This window comes from Harpia harpyja, chromosome 5 (assembly GCF_026419915.1).
Source record: "Harpia harpyja isolate bHarHar1 chromosome 5, bHarHar1 primary haplotype, whole genome shotgun sequence".
Taxonomy (NCBI): domain Eukaryota; kingdom Metazoa; phylum Chordata; class Aves; order Accipitriformes; family Accipitridae; genus Harpia; species Harpia harpyja.
Window position 1 is genome coordinate 59,920,522 of NC_068944.1, and position 19,464 is coordinate 59,939,985.

The 19,464-nt window shown below is 41.1% G+C and overlaps 1 protein-coding gene across 4 annotated transcripts in view; it reads right to left on the reverse strand.

Annotated features, from left to right (window-relative positions):
• The window catches only part of NUDCD1 (NudC domain containing 1), a 61,828-nt gene that overhangs the window by 37,129 nt on the left and 5,235 nt on the right, over positions 1–19,464 (reverse strand). For all 4 annotated transcript variants that reach the window (XM_052786860.1, XM_052786863.1, XM_052786861.1 and 1 more), the window contains exons 2-3: positions 14,751–14,905; positions 5,686–5,871 (exon numbers count right to left, since the gene is read on the reverse strand). In XM_052786860.1, coding sequence (XP_052642820.1) covers positions 5,686–5,871; positions 14,751–14,905 — 341 coding nt within the window. The remainder of the gene's footprint in view (positions 1–5,685; positions 5,872–14,750; positions 14,906–19,464) is intronic.

Sequence of the window (19,464 nt, forward strand, 5' to 3'; positions counted from 1 at the left end):
GCCATCAGCCTATGGAGGCGACTCCTGTCAAGTGTGAAGGAAAGGTACCCCTTTAAGGAAGATGTTATATGTCAATCAAGCAAGTGGACAACCATGGAAAAAGGTATCCAATATCTGAGGGAATTAGCTGTGCTAGAGACAATTCATCATGATCCGGACAACCCACAATTACCCAAAGATCCAGACGAAGTCCAATGCACACGACCCATGTGGCGGAAGTTTGTACGGAGCGCACCATCGTCCTATGCCAACTCACTGGCAATAATGACCTGGAAAGACGAAGAGGCACCGACAGTGGATGAAGTGGCTCGCCAACTCCGTCAATACGAAGAAAATCTCTCCTCCTCCCTACAAGCCTGCATTTCGGCTGTGGAGAAGCTGTCCGAGGATTTCCAGCAATTCAAAGAGGAGATGTCCTGTTGCCCACCTGTAAGGACCAATGTCTCAGCTATTAGGAGTGAGCGCTCCTCTGCCCAAGAGAGAGAATATAGAAGGTACGCACCGCGAGGTGCCCTGTGGTTTTACTTATGTGATCATGGAGAGGACATGAGGAAATGGGATGGAAAACCTACCTCGGTCCTAAATGCACGGGTACGTGAGCTGCGAGGAAAAAACACCACAAAAGGGGATTCTACCAGGAAAAATGCCGCTCCGGTTTCCAAACAGAGTAGAAGGGCTGATCTTATTTCTGATCCTCTTGAAGGGACTTCTGAGCCAATTTTACGAGAAGTGAATACTGGATACTCTGACCAGAATTAGAGGGGCCCTGCCTCCAGCCAGGTGGAGGAAAGGGATAACCGGGTCTATTGGACTGTGTGGATTCGATGGCCTGGCACGTTAGACCCACAGGAGTATAAGGCTCTAGTAGACACCGGCGCACAGTGCACTCTAATGCCATCAAGTTATAAAGGGGCAGAACCCATTTGTATTTCTGGTGTGACAGGGGGATCCCAAGAGTTAACTGTATTGGAAGCTGAAGTAAGCCTAACTGGGAATGAATGGCAGAAACACCCCATTGTGACTGGTCCAGAGGCTCCGTGCATCCTTGGCATAGACTATCTCAGGAGAGGGTATTTTAAGGACCCAAAGGGGTATCGATGGGCTTTTGGTATAGCTGCCTTGGAGACGGAGGGCACGGAACAGCTGTCTACCCTGCCTGGTCTCTCTCAAGACCCTTCGATTGTGGGGTTGCTGAGGGTTGAAGAACAACAAGTACCAATTGCTACCACGACGGTGCACCGGCGGCAATATCGCACCAACCGAGACTCTCTGATTCCCATCCACAAGTTGATTCGCCAACTGGAGAGCCAAGGAGTGATCAGCAAAACTCGCTCACCTTTTAATAGTCCCATATGGCCCGTGCGAAAGTCTAATGGGGAGTGGAGACTAACAGTTGACTATCGCAGCCTGAATGAAGTTACGCCACCGCTGAGTGCTGCCGTTCCAGATATGCTAGAACTTCAATACGAACTAGAGTCAAAGGCAGCCAAGTGGTATGCTACAATTGACATTGCTAATGCGTTTCTCTCAATCCCTCTGGCAGCAGAGTGTCGTCCACAATTTGCCTTTACTTGGAGGGGTGTCCAGTACACTTGGAATCGATTGCCCCAGGGGTGGAAACACAGCCCCACCATTTGCCATGGACTAATCCAGACTGCACTGGAAAAAGGTGAAGCTCCGGAACACCTGCAATACATTGATGACATCATCGTATGGGGCAACACGGCAGAAGAAGTCTTTGAGAAAGGGAAGAAAATAATCCAAATCCTTCTGAAAGGCGGTTTTGCCATAAAAGAAAGTAAGGTCAAGGGATCTGCACGGGAGATCCAGTTTTTAGGAATAAAATGGCAAGATGGGCGTCGTCAGATCCCAATGGACGTGATTAACAAAATAGCAGCTATGTCTCCACCAACTAATAAAAAGGAAACACAGGCCTTCTTAGGTGTCGTGGGGTTTTGGAGAATGCATATTCCACATTACAGTCTGATTGTAAGCTCTCTCTATCAAGTGACCCGAAAGAAGAATGATTTTAAATGGGGCCCTGAGCAACAACAAGCCTTTGAACAAATTAAGCAGGAGATTGTTCACGCAGTAGCCCTTGGACCAGTCCGGACAGGACAAGATGTTAAAAATGTGCTCTATACTGCAGCTGGGGAGAATGGCCCTACCTGGAGCCTCTGGCAGAAAGCACCTGGGGAGACCCGAGGCCGACCCCTGGGGTTTCGGAGTCGGGGATACAGAGGATCCGAGGCTCGCTATACTCCAACTGAAAAAGAGATATTGGCAACATATGAAGGAGTTCGAGCCGCCTCAGAAGTGGTTGGTACTGAAGCACAGCTCCTCTTAGCACCCCGACTGCCAGTGCTGGGCTGGATGTTCAAAGGGAGGGTCTCCTCTACACATCACGCGACTGATGCCACGTGGAGTAAGTGGATTGCACTGATCACACAACGGGCTCGCATAGGAAACCCCAGTCGCCCAGGAATTTTGGAAGTGATCACGGACTGGCCAGAAGGCAAAGATTTTGGAATGTCGCAAGAGGAGGAGGTGGCACGGGCTGAAGAGGCCCCGCTGTATAATAAACTGCCAGAAAATGAGAGGCAATATGCCCTGTTCACTGACGGATCCTGTCGCATCGTGGGAAAGCATCGGAGGTGGAAAGCTGCCGTATGGACTCCTACACGACAAGTTGCAGAAACTGCTGAAGGAGAAGGTGAATCGAGTCAGTTTGCAGAGGTGAAAGCCATCCAGCTAGCATTAGATATTGCTGAAAGAGAAAAGTGGCCAGTGCTCTATCTCTATACTGACTCATGGATGGTGGCAAATGCCCTGTGGGGGTGGCTACAGCAATGGAAGCAGAGCAACTGGCAGCGCAGAGGTAAACCCATCTGGGCTGCCGCACTGTGGCAAGATATTGCATCCCGGCTAGAGAATCTGGTTGTAAAAGTACGTCATGTAGATGCTCACATACCCAAGAGTCGGGCCACTGAAGAACATCAAAACAACCAACAGGTGGATCAGGCTGCCAAGATTGAAGTGGCTCAGGTGGACCTGGACTGGCAACATAAGGGTGAGCTATTTATGGCTCGGTGGGCCCATGATACTTCAGGCCATCAGGGAAGAGATGCAACATATAGATGGGCTCGTGACCGAGGGGTGGACTTGACCATGGACACTATTGCACAGGTTATCCATGAATGTGAAACATGTGCTGCAATTAAGCAAGCCAAGCGGTTAAAGCCCCTGTGGTATGGAGGGCGATGGCTGAAATATAAATATGGAGAAGCCTGGCAGATTGACTATATCACACTCCCACAAACTCACCAAGGCAAGCGCTATGTGCTCACGATGGTGGAAGCAACCACTGGATGGCTGGAAACATATTCTGTGCCCCATACCACCGCCCGGAACACTATCCTGGGCCTAGAAAAGCAAGTCTTGTGGCGACATGGCACCCCAGAACGAATTGAGTCAGACAACGGGACTCATTTCCGAAACAACCTCATAGACACCTGGGCCAAAGAGCATGGCATTGAGTGGGTGTATCATATCCCCTATCATGCACCAGCCTCTGGGAAAATTGAGCGATACAATGGACTGTTAAAGACTACATTGAGAGCAATGGGGGGTGGAACTTTCAAACATTGGGATACACATTTAGCAAAAGCCACCTGGTTAGTCAACACCAGAGGATCTGCCAATCGGGGTGGCCCTGCCCAGTCGGAATTTTTACATACTGTAGAAGGGGATAAAGTCCCTGTAGTGCACATAAAAAATATGTTAGGGAAGACAGTCTGGGTTACTCCTGCCTCAGGCAAAGGTAAACCCATTCGTGGGATTGCTTTTGCTCAAGGGCCTGGGTGCACTTGGTGGGTGATGCGAAAAGATGGGGAAGTCCGATGTGTGCCTCAAGGGGATTTAATTTTAGGTGAGAACAGCCAGAATTAAACTGTATATTAGTTGCTATATAACCCTGCTACTGTATATTATCCTTACTATAATTATGTGCTATATCCATAGTACTATAGTAAGAATCACTTAGATCAAGCAAGAAAAGAACTGTGATAAAACTGAGCAAAGCGCAGTAGTGATGGAACCAGAACTGACTCCAGCATGCAACAATCCAACGGTGCACACCATCCTCCTGCTGCGCCAAATGTCACCTGCTTGTCACACTGCACTGAAGCCCAATTCTGCTCTACCGACTGAGAGGACTTTGCACCATCCCTCCTGCCCAGAAAGACTGGTATGACAGATGGAGCCCAGAGTCGGAAACTAAATGAACTCAATGAACATTTTATGAACATGACCCATGAACTAAAGGAATGATATCTCTGTGTGTGTATACATATATATATATCATTGCTCATATGTCTTAAAGGGATGGAAAGGTGATGATTGATCAGGATGTAACTAAAGGTATGGGAACTGTGCATGACGTCAATGGTATAGAATAAGGGGTGGATACTGTCCTGGTTTCAGCTGGGATAGAGTTAACTGTCTTCCTAGTAGCTGGTACAGTGCTATGTTTTGAGTTCAGTATGTGAAGAATGTTGATAACACTGATGTTTTCAGTTGTTGCTCAGTAGTGTTTAGACTAATGTCAAGGATTTTTCAGCTTCTCATGCCCAGCCAGTGAGAAAGCTGGAGGGGCACAAGAAGTTGGCACAGGACACAGCCAGGGCACCTGACCCAAACTGGCCAATGGTGTATTCCATACCATGTGACGTCCCATCCAGTACAGAAACAGGGAAGTGGGGGGCAGGGATTCGCCGCTCGGGGGACTGGCTGGGTGTCGGTCGGCGGGTGGTGAGCAATTGCACTGCGTATCATTTGTACATTCCAATCCTTTCATTATTGCTGTTGTCATTTTATTAGTGTTAACATTATCATTATTAGTTTCTTCTTTTCTGTTCTATTAAACCGTTCTTATCTCAACCCACGGGTTTTGCTTCTTTTCCCGATTTTCTCCCCCATCCCACTGGGTGGGGGGGAGTGAGTGAGCGGCTGCATGGTGTTTAGTTGCTGGCTGGGGTTAAACCATGACAGTTACTTATAAAAATTTTTTAATCAGCAGTTTTATTTAAGTTTTATTCTAGACTCTGCGGATGTATTATTAGGATGAGGCAAATTAAATGGTGAATACTTCAAGCACAATTACATCCACACAGATAAACATTACACAAACCAGTAATCTCAACTTAAAAATGAAAGTAGCTTTAGCTTGGTTGACTATAATTTCAGACTTTGTAAAAAATATATATATCTATTATTCCACAGGCCAGTTGAAATAGCAAACAATAAAAGTTGGGGGGGGGGGGGGGGAATCCTAGACAGACACATATGAATAGGGAAGGGAAAGGGGAAATGTTCTTTTGAAAAAGTTCAGCTAGACAAGCACTTAGCCACCTATTTAGAAACACTTCAGATTCTTCTTCAGTCAAAAGGCTGTTCCCTTTCAAACACTGGAATTTTAGATATTTTGTGCATAAAGAAATCATTCATTTAGTCATTAGTATTAAACTCAATGATTTTTATACTTGAACACAATCCTGTATCAGTGATACAGAGTTATGATTTAAAGCTTAATTCTTCACAACATTACATACATGCAATTCTCGTAAGAAATGCAAAAATAAGAATTATTTGGTAGATGTACAATTCTTAAATTATTGCAAGACTTACCTCCCATTTTTCAGATGCACTGTTTCCACGCTTGCCTGATTTAATTAAATACAGTCTTCCTGTACCATCAGAAAGGGTAACCCATGTGGAAGATGAGAAGTGTATTGAGGCACAAAGGCGATTATCATAAGCTGTCAAGTCTGTAGGTAGCCTGAAAACTTCTCTTGGCTTTTGTAGAGCAGTATCCTATAAGCAAACAGTCACACACTAAGACTTACTGAAATTGATAAATACTTCATAAAGTATTACAGACAAGAATAACAAATCTCAGTAGCAATTCACCAGTTTCTTTGTACAGTTGATCATATTTGGAAAAAAGTGGGTAGCAAGCATCATTCCCACATATGTGGAAAAGGTGGTGGAATTTCATCATTGAATTGGTTTCTATTTACTGAAAACATAAGTGTTCTATAATTGATATTTCAGCACTCATTTTTTTTCCTTCCATTTTACAGCACTAATCACATTTTGCATTAAAAAAAGGCTTTTCACTTCTTTTCCTCTAGCATTCCCAAATAATTAATCACTTACCTCAAATAATTCTAGTGCCAGTAAAAATGTGGAGGCTTTAAAAGAAATGAAAGCCACAGAATTGTACTCAAACTAGTTGATAAAAACTCACTTCCAAATTAAAAATAATTTTAGCCTATTCTCTTACACAACTGGCATATTCAATCTGATCTATCATTTCTCAGCTTTCCTACAGTGGTTATTTTATTCAGTAAGTTAGAGAAGTAACAACTGTGATTAGCTAGCAAAGAAAAGCTGTACCAATTCATATCATATTTGGAAATAACTTTTCCATCACATTATGATTATACTACACATCAGGAAAAACTTATTTAGCATACTGTATCAGTGGCACACTGCAATCTTGTTTTTTAAGCCAAACTACAAGCATGGATAGTTTTTGAGCATGAATAAACAGAGACACTGTAGTGAACAAAGTACACAGATGATATAATTCTCCAGTGAACAATGAAGACATACAGGATTTTAAAAAACAATACATATCACTAAATTTAAAAAAAAATAAAATCCAGTATTTCCTGCTGTATTGGATAATAGTGCAAAATGAATACTAGATTACCAATTTCATCTATATTTCTAGTAATTGTTCTCAGAAGTCCTGCTTTAGTTCTGTGTTGCCTTCTTCATCTCCTGCTAATTCTAACAGAAGAAACCGCTTTCATGCTGTAATTTGGACTTCCAACTGTTGTCATTACGTACAAAGGCATGTCTTCCAGGGTATCTTTTAGGGATTATTCTTTATCTTGTGCATTCACTCTCACATACAGCCCTTTCTTTGCTGAATAAGGCTTTGTATCTCTCTGCTTATTATTTGGCTTGCAAAATGCCAGCAACGCTGCTGCCTGCTTAGGACTATGATTCACCTCCCTTTTTGTGAGTTGAAGTAATCTCTGAATATCCAAGAGGCTTGTTAGAAAAAAAAAAACCTGACCAGATCTTTATGGTTTGAAAAGAACTTGGCATCACAGTTTAAAAAAAAGTCTTTACCAGCAATAAAAAAACCCATGCTTTATCAGCAATACAGCTTGATCAGCTACTTGCTAAGTAGGTCAGGCTGCAGTATTAAAAGCACAAACAAAATATTCTTACAGAAAAATATAAGATGCAGACTGGAGATTCAGCAACATCACAGTCACATCTCTATAGTCTTTCAAATAACTGAAATAGAACTTAATTACTTCAAGTTTTTCAACTGAACTAAGTAGCTGCTAAATAAAACAGGCTGACAGTCTGTCACAAGTGGAGTCCCCCTGGGATTGATACCAGGCCCCACGTTGTTCAACATCGTCATAAATTACCTGGATGATGAGATTGAAAGCACCCTCACCACATTTACTGATGACACTAAACTAGGTGATAAAGTAGACATGTCATAAGGGAGAGCCATCTTGCACAGAGACCCAGATAGCCTGGAAGAGTGGGGCAGCAAGAACATTGTGAAGATAAACAGACAAATGCAAGGTCCTGCACTTGGGAAGGAATACCCAAGGAGCCCAGTACAGGCTAGGATCTGTGTGGCTGCAGAGCAGCCTTGCTGAAAGGGACCTGAGGGTCCTGGTGGACAGCAAGCTGAACATGAGTCAGCTGTGCGATGCTGCAGCAACAAAGGCAAATCAGATCCTGGGCTGCATCTGCAGGAACATTACTAGCAGAGATAGAGACTCCCACTCTACTCAGCACTTGTCAAGCCACACCTGGAGTACTGTGTCCAGTTCTGGTCCCCAGAACTGAAAAAAAAGACATGGGCAGACTGGAAAGGGTCCAAAGGAAGGCCGTGAAGACGATTACAGGGCTGGAGAACATGGCCTATGGGGGAAGACTGAAGGAGTTAGGTCTTGTCTCCCTGGAGAAGGCTCCGGGGGGACCTCATCACAGTATTCCAGTACTTAAAGGGCAGCTGCAAAGAGGATGGAGGCTCTGTCTTCACAAGAAGTCACATAGAGACAAGGGGCAATGGGTAAAATTTGCACCAGGAGAAGAGGTTTCATCTCAACATAAGAGAATTTTTTTACAGTGAGAACAATCAATGACTGGAACAACCTCCCCAGGGACATGGCAGAGCCCCCATCACTGGAGATTTTCAAGACGCAACCGGACAAGGTGCTAGATAATCTCATCTAGGCTCCTTTTCCCATGAAAGGTTAGACCATATGAACTTTTGAGGTGCCTTCCAAACTGGGCTGTTCTATGATTCTAAAACAAACAGCGGATTCTAATGATATAACTTAAAAAAAAGAAAAAATATTTACCACCTTGCCCCTTATACTGATTCACAGACTTCAAGATCTGATCTGAGGTCTCCAAAAAGGTCTTCCAGTGATAACAAACAAAACCAATTCCTGTTGTTCCTGTTCTGTATCTTAAAGCAACACCTCTCAAAGTTATGGTCCTTTCCCCTCATCTCACAGACAGTTTTATATATAGATATAAAAATATATATATATATATATATAAAAAACATAAATGAAACAAAATTAGATACAACAGGTTTCAAAGATATTTTGCAGACTAGGGTACCTACATACATTTGAACAAATAAACAGTCATCTCTGGAAAAAAAGGTGCCTGACTGGCCTTTACAGATCAACATTTCCCTTTTTAAACCCAGTCTATCTTCTTAATCCTACAACAAATAGACTGTGGTGAGACCATAACTAATGGTCATAGAGCCAAATAACTATTTTGTTTTATTTCACTAAGCTCATTTCCAGTCAGTTGATCTACAATTATTTTAGAAGCTCCACAAATCAGAAAACTCTGCTTAACAATAAGGAAATTCTTCCCTTGTTACTAGAAATCAGCATTAGTGTCACTAAAATGAAAATATATTTAAGTAGAAATAGAATTTTAAAAACAGAAAAACAATTTGAAAAAAAAACATTACAGGAACAGTTTTGAAGATATTTACAAGTATGTAAAAGGAAGCACAAACAGAAGCATATTTTTGTACTGAAAACCTGGGGGGTGAGAGGAAACAAGTATTTATTCTGTGCCACACAAAATGCACTCTCTTACTATAGTAAGGGTGGACATGATATTAAGAAATAGCAGTGAAAAATATCAGATTAAACCAGCATCTCATTACAGGCCCTGAAATTTCAGCCACAAATTATAATATTTTCTAAGCATCTCCTGTCCCTCTATTTTCATTCTAGCAATGGATAGCTTGGGGGTGGAGGGGTGGGGGGAATCATCTATATACGTATATACTTCTAGTAAAAGAAACTCATTCTGCTCTATGAAATAAGGCAGTCAAAAATATACATACAAAGCACCATCTTTTAAAGAGTTCTTTGCACTTGTGCATGTGTATGCAATATAGAAAGAGCACATTTGTGCATGCAAAGTATGCCGCGGCCTCATTTGTTGAGAATCCTGTATTTTAGGGGATTTCAAATCCTTCATATTTTCCAGATGTTATTAACATCAGATGTGCATTTAAAACATGTTCAAAGGTAAGCAAGAGAAATTGGATTTGGGTAAGTACCATTTTAATAAGCAACAGCAAAAAAGACCAGATGACAAACAGATAGCCTGCTTGCCTACTTGAATTCATATTAGAGATTACTGTGTACTACAAAAAAAGTCACAAGAGCTATTATGAAACATGCAATGGAAAATATGCAAGTTTCATTTTTAATTATTGGAAGTATTCAGGGTCACTTTGTAGATTCAGTTGCATCACTATGCCCCTTGAACTATTCCACTAATTTATAACACATTCAGGAGGGGAGAATGAAAGAATTAAAAAGACAAACAAAAACAACAAAACAAAACAAACCCACAACCCAAACAAAACAAAAATCCCACAAACACTAGATACAACGAATTTGGGCTTCCCCATCCTTAACTTAATTTTAAGGTTTCCCTGAGAGGCAGCGTCTTCTACAATAAAAGCATTCCATTTTAACTAGCAATGACTACTTTGCCTAGAAAAAAAAAAAATCAAAATCCCATGCATCTTATAATGGAAAGAAGCATCATCATCCCTGTTAACAGTGATTTATGGAGCTATACCATATAATATTACAGAAGACCACACTTCTGTCAGCCTTCAAGTGACTCTTAACAATAAGCTTCAAATATTTTCAGATGTAATTTAAAAAAAAAATTATCAACAATTTAATCTTCTAAAGCTCACATCAGATTTATCAGCACTGAACAGGAATGTCAAGACTCAATGTATCTCCTGAAAAAAAGTGAAAAATAATCTTCATTACATATTACAAAGCCTCCCTCTCAATAGGCAAGAAAGGAAACACTCTTATTCACAACCTTTCTGTTCACTAATTTAGCTTTAGGCATTTATTGGAACAGTCTCTAATCTCATTCTGACCATGAAAAGGATGGACTTACTTGAAGCTGAAACAAAACCTGCCCTCAAAAACCTCCTGTGTCAGATCTGCTTTTTGACTTACTGTTTCTCCGTTCACCAGCTGGTTAACAGGGGTTAACAGCAACTCCCTACTTCAGAAGTATGAGGGGATGCTGAGATACTATAGTCGTGTATTATACTAGCAAGAACTAGCTAAAACAGCTATAGTCATTTTAACAGAAGTCAGGTTTACTCACTGCGATTAGGTTTAAATGGCAGCAACACAGTTTCTTTAAGAAAAAACTAGATGCAGCTTCTCATCAGACCCATTTGTTCATCTCCCTTCACTTCTCTACAAAGTTTCTTTGGTTTACTATTTTTCACTGCCAAGTCTCTCTCTTATCTTTTCTACTAGCCTCTAATTCTAGCTCTGCCCACTCCTCTACTTCTTGACAGCATACTCTGCTTCCTTTTGGCCTCTGTCAGTCTGTTCATCTATTCTAGATTTCATCTGGGTGCCTTCACTATTACAACCCCTTTCCTTTCAGCAGCTCCTCTGCCTCACATGCCTATGACACTAACCCTGATTTTGAGCCTTTTAAGCAGCCTAGGTTACAAATTTGTGTAGAAATTCTGAGCAAACTGTTCCTCCACAGGCAAAGTCAGGCAGATCAAGCCAGGGTGTGCTCTAGTTGCTTAGGATAAGGAACCAGTGTGCAGGTACAAGAGACAAAACGTAAAATGCAAGCTCAAAAATTCCCTCTACTGTTCCTGACTCCCCCACACCAGGCTCCATTTAAGTAAGTGTGTCTTCACTTATATAGTTAAGTAGTGAAATTTTACTCAGGTTCTTTGGCAGGCCTGTAAGATTTAATTTTTTAAGTTGCATTAAGAAATGGTATTGTTCCAAAGTCACAAACAGTTTATCATACTGTACAAACAAACAATATTTCATAAGAGATTTAAAATAAGAATGAATTTTCCAGGGAGAAGACAGGGAATGAGAAAAGACAAAACATTCCAAAAGAAAAAGGAAAAAATAAAAGCTATAAGTTATATGGCAATTTCCACAAAGTAGCCATAACAAATACAAAACTTTGTTTTTATGAAAAATCAAAATACCTAGGCATTTGACACATCTCTCTAACTGAGCAAAAATGTCCACACCCAGCATTCTGAATAACAGAGCCAAGTATTTAAAATGCTGATACAGAAGTCTAAAAGATTTTGATGTTCTTCACTTTATCTGCTTCCTTATTCTGACTTATTTCAAACAGAATTCCCACATTGTTTCTGGTGCCACTAACAGCTGTTCTGAATTGAAGTTAACTGAAAGTTACAGAAACAGCATTCCACAGCTAATTCTTACTGCAATTCAGAAAGATGAAAATATAGATACCATTAAGGGGTTTAGTTAGGTGTGAGAAGAGTTACTGGTGCCACAGTTTCTCAATTCCATTATTTGAATATAAAAAGCAACAAAGTTGTCTTTGCAAGAAGAGCTGAAGGTCAAGAAATCAAGTCCAATTATTTAGCTGCTGAAGGAGAAAACTTTGAATATTTTTCAGCTATATTCCAGTATTACAAACATCAAGCAATTAAAAAAGTCAAGTCAGATGCAAAAAACTCCACAAAAATACAAAAACCACAACTTGGTAATCCTGTCACTACACTACCCATTGGGTCTTTAAAACAAAGTATTGATGCTGGCTTTTTGAACGAAAGAAGTCCAATAGCTGTAACAGAAGAATGTTAAAGCTTTTATATAGTATTTCCAGTCAAGTTAGGGTAACAACTTTCTCAGCCTGGTATAAAAAAACCACCTGAACACTCATCCGTCGACTTAGATAAACTGTTCATGTTGACCACTTTTCTTTTTCAATTAAGTTTGATTTTGAGCAAGTGGCAAGGTATTATGTATACTTTTTGCCTTCACAGATGACATCTTTTTAAACACCTAAGTTGCAGGGATAATTCATGATTTATGGACAACTAACATACCGCCATATTAGAATTGAAGGTGCAACTGAAATAAGAAGCAGAACTAGAAATAATTATGTGTTAAAAAGCCTATGTGTTCTTTCACTTTGGATTTAGGATAAGCATGTTAACCTGTTCCATCTTCTGTTTTAAAGATGACTGACATTAATTTTAATTGTGGCCGTTGCTAACTTGTAAGCTATACTTGGCTGAAAACAATATTATTTGTAATATACATTTGACTAATATATGGCCAGGCACATTTGTAATGAGACACCTTGTTGATGTTTCTGAATACACATTCCTTTTTATACATATGCAAACATGTTTCCTTTGCGAAACAGCGCTTTATTGTGTATTAGGACACAAGATGGCAGCTATTTATTTCACAGTCCAGTGGAACCGCAACTCGTGACAAGATATTAACCAAGTGCCATTTTCTTGAAGATTCCAACGGACCCACCAGTCCTAGGGAAGAATATTTATTATTTCAATTTACTGCACATAAAAATGCAAATTCCTGCCTGTTGTAAAATCCTTTATCTAGTTTATCTGCCAAGAAAGAAATTTACACACTTTAGTGCCCTCCTAATAAAGGAATGTATTGGGTGTCTGCGTTGTGCTGGCAGTGGGGATCTGCAGGGGCGGCCTCTGTGAGGAGAGGCCGGGGCTGCCCCGTGCCGCACACAGCCGCTTCCAACTGGCTCCAACGGGCTCACCACAGGGCACAGCGGAGCCTGTCGGCCAAGATGGCGGCATGGAGCAGAGGTTCACCTGCAGCCCTTGGAGAAGATCATGGGGAAGCAGGTTGTCCCCCTGCAGCCCACGGTGGGGCAGATATCCATGCTGCAGCACATGGAAAACCCATGCTGGAGCAAGCTCCTGGTAGGAGCTTTGTGTGACTTTGTTTCTCATCATCCTACTCTAGTTTTAATTGGCAATAAATTAAATTAACTTCCCCAAAGTTGAGTCTGTTTTGCCCGTGATGGTAATTGTAAGTGATCTTCCTGTTTTTATCTGAAGAGGGGGAATGAGAGAGCATCTGGGTGGGCATCTGGCAGCCAGCCAAGGTTAACCAACCACAAGATAAAAACCACAAAAAATGAGACTCTGACAAGCCACCGTTCACAGAAGGCTTTCCCTGACAAGCTTCTTTCTTTTAGATGTTCCTACTGGGAATCCAGATGATCTCAAAAGATTTGGAAGAAGTCCCAGAAGATTCTTCTGTCTCAGCAAGAGTCTACCAAAGGCTCCAACTGCTTCTACGTTCTATGAAAAGTAAAGCAACTATTTTGCAGCTTCAGTTCTCGGCCTACCATCCTCTGGAAACCTGTATTTCCTGACAAAAACAGAACTACCATTTCAGGATTTGTCTCAGCTTAGCCCTAGCCTAGTAATTTCCACTCCCAGAACCTTGCACTGAGTAAGCCACGCTCTCTCAACAAAAATCAGACATCACCCTGTGTTTTCTTTTGTCCCACAGGGTTACAAGTCAAATTCCTTGGTAGCACGACAATGGATATTTTCCTTTCCACACAGTCTTTTACTCCTTAATGACCAAGCATGTACCAGAAACACAGTGTCCACAGAGCCATGTCCTTTCCCCTCCAGAATGAAGAGCTTTGTAATGGAAACTAGCACATCCATGCATTAAAATGGCTCAAAAGAAACAGAAAATTTGACTCCTTAAGAACATGAGTATAAAAGCAGAGAACTGTCATGTTTTTCAGACTTGGCCTAGCTTGCTTACACTCTATTTCAAGTTTGCCCAGGGCCACCAGAATCTTTCTGCCCTCAACAAGTGATGCCCAGATTAAGCTATTAGTCCATAAAGGCTTGCATTTCTATGCGTACAGCTTCCTTCTCTTCTTATATCTGCAATCAAATTTTCAAATTAGCAAACAGACAAACATTAAGTAACATGGGGAGAAACAGCCAGCAACTAGAAAAGAAGTGTCTACTCTTTTCTTCATCTTATCACCATGTCTATCGTCCCCAGAATGGAAGCAGATGCAACACTATTGCAATACTAATGCAATACTACTAACAAAAAGATGTCGGAAACCTCACTTAAAATCCTTTCATCCTTCCTGGTGAACTGCATTTTTGTTAATCTACCTGTCTTGCTGGCAAGAGCTTCCCGCAGTTTTTGCATTTGGATCCTACTTGCCATATATTCTACCTTATCTACCCCCCATCTTTTCAAATTCAGTAATTTTTTTAAAAAGTTGATTCTTACCAGAGTCACTGACAGATTCATAACCCTTCCAAACTGATCAACATAGTAGACATTATCCTGGTACCAGGAATCAAGGTGAAGATAATTATACATGCCAAAAGCACGCATGTGGTCAAGGGTATATTGATCATCTCGAAGTTTCACTTCTGCTACAGCTGGGGGGGGAAAAAAAAAAAGACTATTTCAACATTTATTTATTTATTTTAAAATTACTAATTAATAATTTAAAGTTCAAACTAATAATTTTAAAATAATTCTTCCATCCTTAGTCCATAGGTCTGGTTTATTTGAAGAAAAATACATTATGTATACATAGTTTAAAATTTTACCATAAACTTGGAAAGCAGATCATGCACACTGAAGGCTACTGCAGTCATTCACTGTGATCATGTAATAACTATTACCATTGATAGTGGCCTATTGTGGTGGGTTGACCCTGGCTGGATGCCAGGTGCCCACCAAAGCCGCTCTATCACTCCCCTCCTCAGCTGGACAGGGAAGAGAAAATGTAATGAAAAGTTTGTGGGTTGAGATAAGGACAGGGAGAGATCACTTGCTAATTACCATCACAGGCAAAACAGACTGAACTTGGGGAAATTACTTTCATTTATTACCAATCAAATCAGAGTCGGATAATAAGAAATAAAACCAAATCTTAAAACACCTTCCCCCCACCCCTCCCTTCTTCCTGGGCTCCACTCCACTCTGGACTTCTCTACCTCCTCCCCCCAGCAGCACAGGGGGACGGGAAATGTGGGTTGCGGTCAGTTCACCACACGTTGTCTCTGCCGCTCCTTCCTCCTCAGGGGCAGGACTCCTCACTCTTCCCCTGCTCCAGCGTGGGGTCCCTCCCATGGGAGACAGTCCTCCAGAAACTTCTCCAACGTGAGTCTTTCCCATAGGCTGCAGTTCTTCATTAACTGCTCCAGCGTGGGTCCCTTCCATGGGCTACATTCCTTCAGGCACAGACTGCTCCAGCGTGGGTCCCCCACAGGGTCACAAGTCCTGCCAGGAGCCTGCTCCAGCGCAGGCTTCCCACTGGGTCACAGCCTCCTTTGGGCATCCCCCTGCTTTGGTGTGGGGTCCTCCATGGGTTGCAGGTGGATATCTGCTCCACCATGGACCTCCATGGGCTGCAGGGGATCAGCCTGCCTCACCATGGTCTTCCCCACAGGCTGCAGGGGAATCCCTGCTCCGGTGCCTGGAGCACCTCCTCCCCCTCCTTCTCCACTGACCTGGGGGTCTGCAGGGCTGTTTCTCTCACATATTCTCGCTCCTCTCTCTGTTGCTGTTGTTCTTGTGCAGAAACTTTTTCCCTTCTTAGATCTGTTCTCCCAGAGGCGCTATCACCGTCGCTGATGGGCTCAGCCTTGGCCAGCAGCGGATCCGTCTTGGAGCCGGCTGGCATTGGCTCTGTTGGACATGGGGGAAGCTTCTAGCAGCTTCTCACAGAAGCCACCCCTGTAGCCCCCCTGCTACCAAAACCTGACCATGCAAACCCAATACACCTATACTGTCTCTTCCCAACATATGTTGAGATACCATTTGTCAATAACCCTCACAAGATGAAACACACATCTGACAACTCTGTAAAACCTACTTTGTAACCTACTTAGTCTGCTTGGGAAGAGCAGGAATCATTCCTGATATGTACATGGTGTCATGGTAAGGGAAGAAAATTTTGCTTTACTTTAACTACAAGAAAACAACAGCCAAAAGAAATATCCTGCCTAACTACATGGATTTCACAGTCTTAAATTCCTAATCAAGCTATCAACACTTGCAAGGCAAAAGATTAAAACAGTACAAAGCAGAATTAGTACACGGCCATTACAAAAAACCCTATGTTCCTAGCACTCCCACTGAGGTTGAAATCTTGAGAAATGTCCAAGATACCATCAAAATTTCAGACTAAGCTTTTTCCAACTGAAAGAGGCTGCAAAGAATGGCTATTCACTATAATGGTACCTTCTTCAAGGCAAGAAGCATGTTACCTACAGTCATCCACTTGAGCAAGATTTTTCTGAATAGAAAACCCCACTTCAGCTACCAGTAATCATAACTAGGATTATCCTTTTAAGACTAACCAAGGTTTTATTTAAACTAGCTGCAGCTCTTTCTTCCTACTCCATATCCATACAGAGATCAAGCAGATGTAGTCCAGAAAATCCTCAAGTTTTAGCAAAGACATTAGCAGAGGTCTAGTCCATCCTTCTGCAAATAGTTTCAGATAGACTGGAACTCCAGAGTTCACGCTCCAGTACAGTCATCCCAGGATCCTTATTTTCCCTGCAGGAAGTTTATCTCAAACTTCACACAACAAGCAAAATCCTTTAGAAACTTATAAGCAAACTCTGTCAGCCCATGATGATTAGCCTTCAAACCCAGAGTATGCAGAAAGTACCTCAAGGCTAATCCTTCTCATAGCAACAGTTATTTTAGTTCTACTTTTTCAGCTTTCACTTCCTTCCCTTTTCTGCTCAGAAACAGAGCAAAGCTATTTCCAATATTTCATTTCCATCTACCCATAACAGGGACCATTCACAACTCTATGCCAGCAGTCCTCATCTTAGATTTCTTACACTCTTCTTTAGCATCTACTTAAAACCTACTGAAGAAGCAATAGTTTATTCTACTCTGCCAGAACACTGATTACTGCAAACAGTAGTTTATTTTGCAGTGCAATAAATGCCACTGCATAGCTATCACGATACCATCAATCAGAAAGTCATTAGATGGCTCAGAACTGACCCCATTAGAGATACTGGCTATTAACATAAAAGTGGCTATAGGAAACTATGCAAGATTATACTGTCTGATTAATTAAAAATCCAGTCATACTATACAAAATGGTTGCAAAATGACAGCATAATTAGCAATTAGTCTCCTAATCACTGTTGATATTTGCAAACCAACAGCATTAATTCCACCCGGCTCAAATAATTGTTCATATTCACCACACAGGAGGGATTTCTGTACCTCTGCAATTAATACACTACTGCTTCCCCAGCCATGGCCCTTCAAAAAAAGCCAGAATATCAACAAAGGAGTAAGAAGAAAATACACCTATCATAATGGGAAAGACTGCTACCCATTTCAATTTCTACTTTAACTAATTAGAATATTTTACAGGAAATCACACTGTAAAAGAAATTAGAAGGATGTGTTGCAAAAATACAGTTTAAAACTGTTTGTACAATCAAGCTTTATCACAGAGATATTCTTCCCAACACAAGAGATGATGTGAATATTCTGTAAACAATTAAAGACAAAACCAAATATAAGCCAAGATAATTATTTTCAGTGACACCAAGTACATGTCATCTACTTCCTTTATAGCTACATTAATTGATCTTCTTAAATTAGAATACACATGTGGAAGCATGTAAAGCTTTTTTAGCACAGAAAACCTAAAATTGTTTTATTTTGTAAAGGTTCCTTTCTCCACTTCTCCCCCTCCACCCCAGACACGTTGCTACTGTCAGAATTGTAACTAAAATGCATAGAAATAGTGAAAATAGTCCAAACTAGATGTTTCCTAAAGCAAATGTGTAACCTTTCAAGAAAATTCTTGGAACAGTATACTATTGATAAGCTGATTGTAAGGTGATAAGCTTTACAAAAGCTGGAAGAACACGAATAAATTCTCTGTCCTTGAGTTTTTCAGCCTGTAGTCCTGACAAGCCCTGAATAATAAGGGGTCAGGAACAGGAGATCCAAATCCCTTGCATAATTGCAATATGTAATTAATTCTTCATAAACAGAAGTCAGAAACTATACAATTTGTAGGTGATTTTAAACCAAGAAATCAAACAAATGTGTACTGTCATGAAACACTTATAGCTCTCTGCCAAGAAGAAGTAATTACAGCAACTATTCCATCCTTGATTAATTGAAACCCATTCTATGATCAAGTGAAACTTGTGCACAAATGCCATTTCCTATCACACACCATGTGCTCAGATAGTTTGTAGGAGATTTTACACTAGGATTAAGTTCACTCCTTCCTTTCTACAGCCTTCCAGGTTCAAGTTTTCTTTATGGTCCTTGGAAAAATGACAAGAAAACCAACAGAGCTGAGTGCAGAAAAAAAATGAAGGACAAAAGGGAGAAGAAATGGAAACATTATTAAAGTAAATTCAGAAAAAGCGAAGTTAATATAAAAGCAAAAGAAGAAATACTTCAATCAGATCATCACCTTACTCAGTCACATAGTTTTGCAGTTTTTTGTTTGGTTGTTTGGTCAGGATTTTTTGCTGATTATCTGTTGTTGTTTGGTTTGTGGGTGGTTTTTTGGTTTTGTTTTGGGGTTTTTGTTTGGGGTTTTGGTTTTCGGGGTTTTTTTAGGAGTCAGACTAATTCCCTAGCTTCAGCTTTTTGGGTTCAATTAACGAGAAGCAGTTAATGACAGCTATTCAACAGAATGATACATGGTCTCCTTCAAGTTTCTGATAAACACATCTGCACTACTAAAACCCAGGAACGTTGATTCATACTCTGTCGCACCAGAAAAGAGAGAACATATAAACTAAATCTCAGCTTTCAATATTATTTCCCAACAACCCTAGTTAGGTGGGATATTTCAGATAAGTACAAAGAAAATTATGCCACTTTCTAGAATTGTATTTATCTCCAGCTCCATGCTTAAAAAAAGTAATTCGACTCAAAACAGTTCAAAGATAATTAAGTAAAGATTTTCACTCAGACCGCCTTT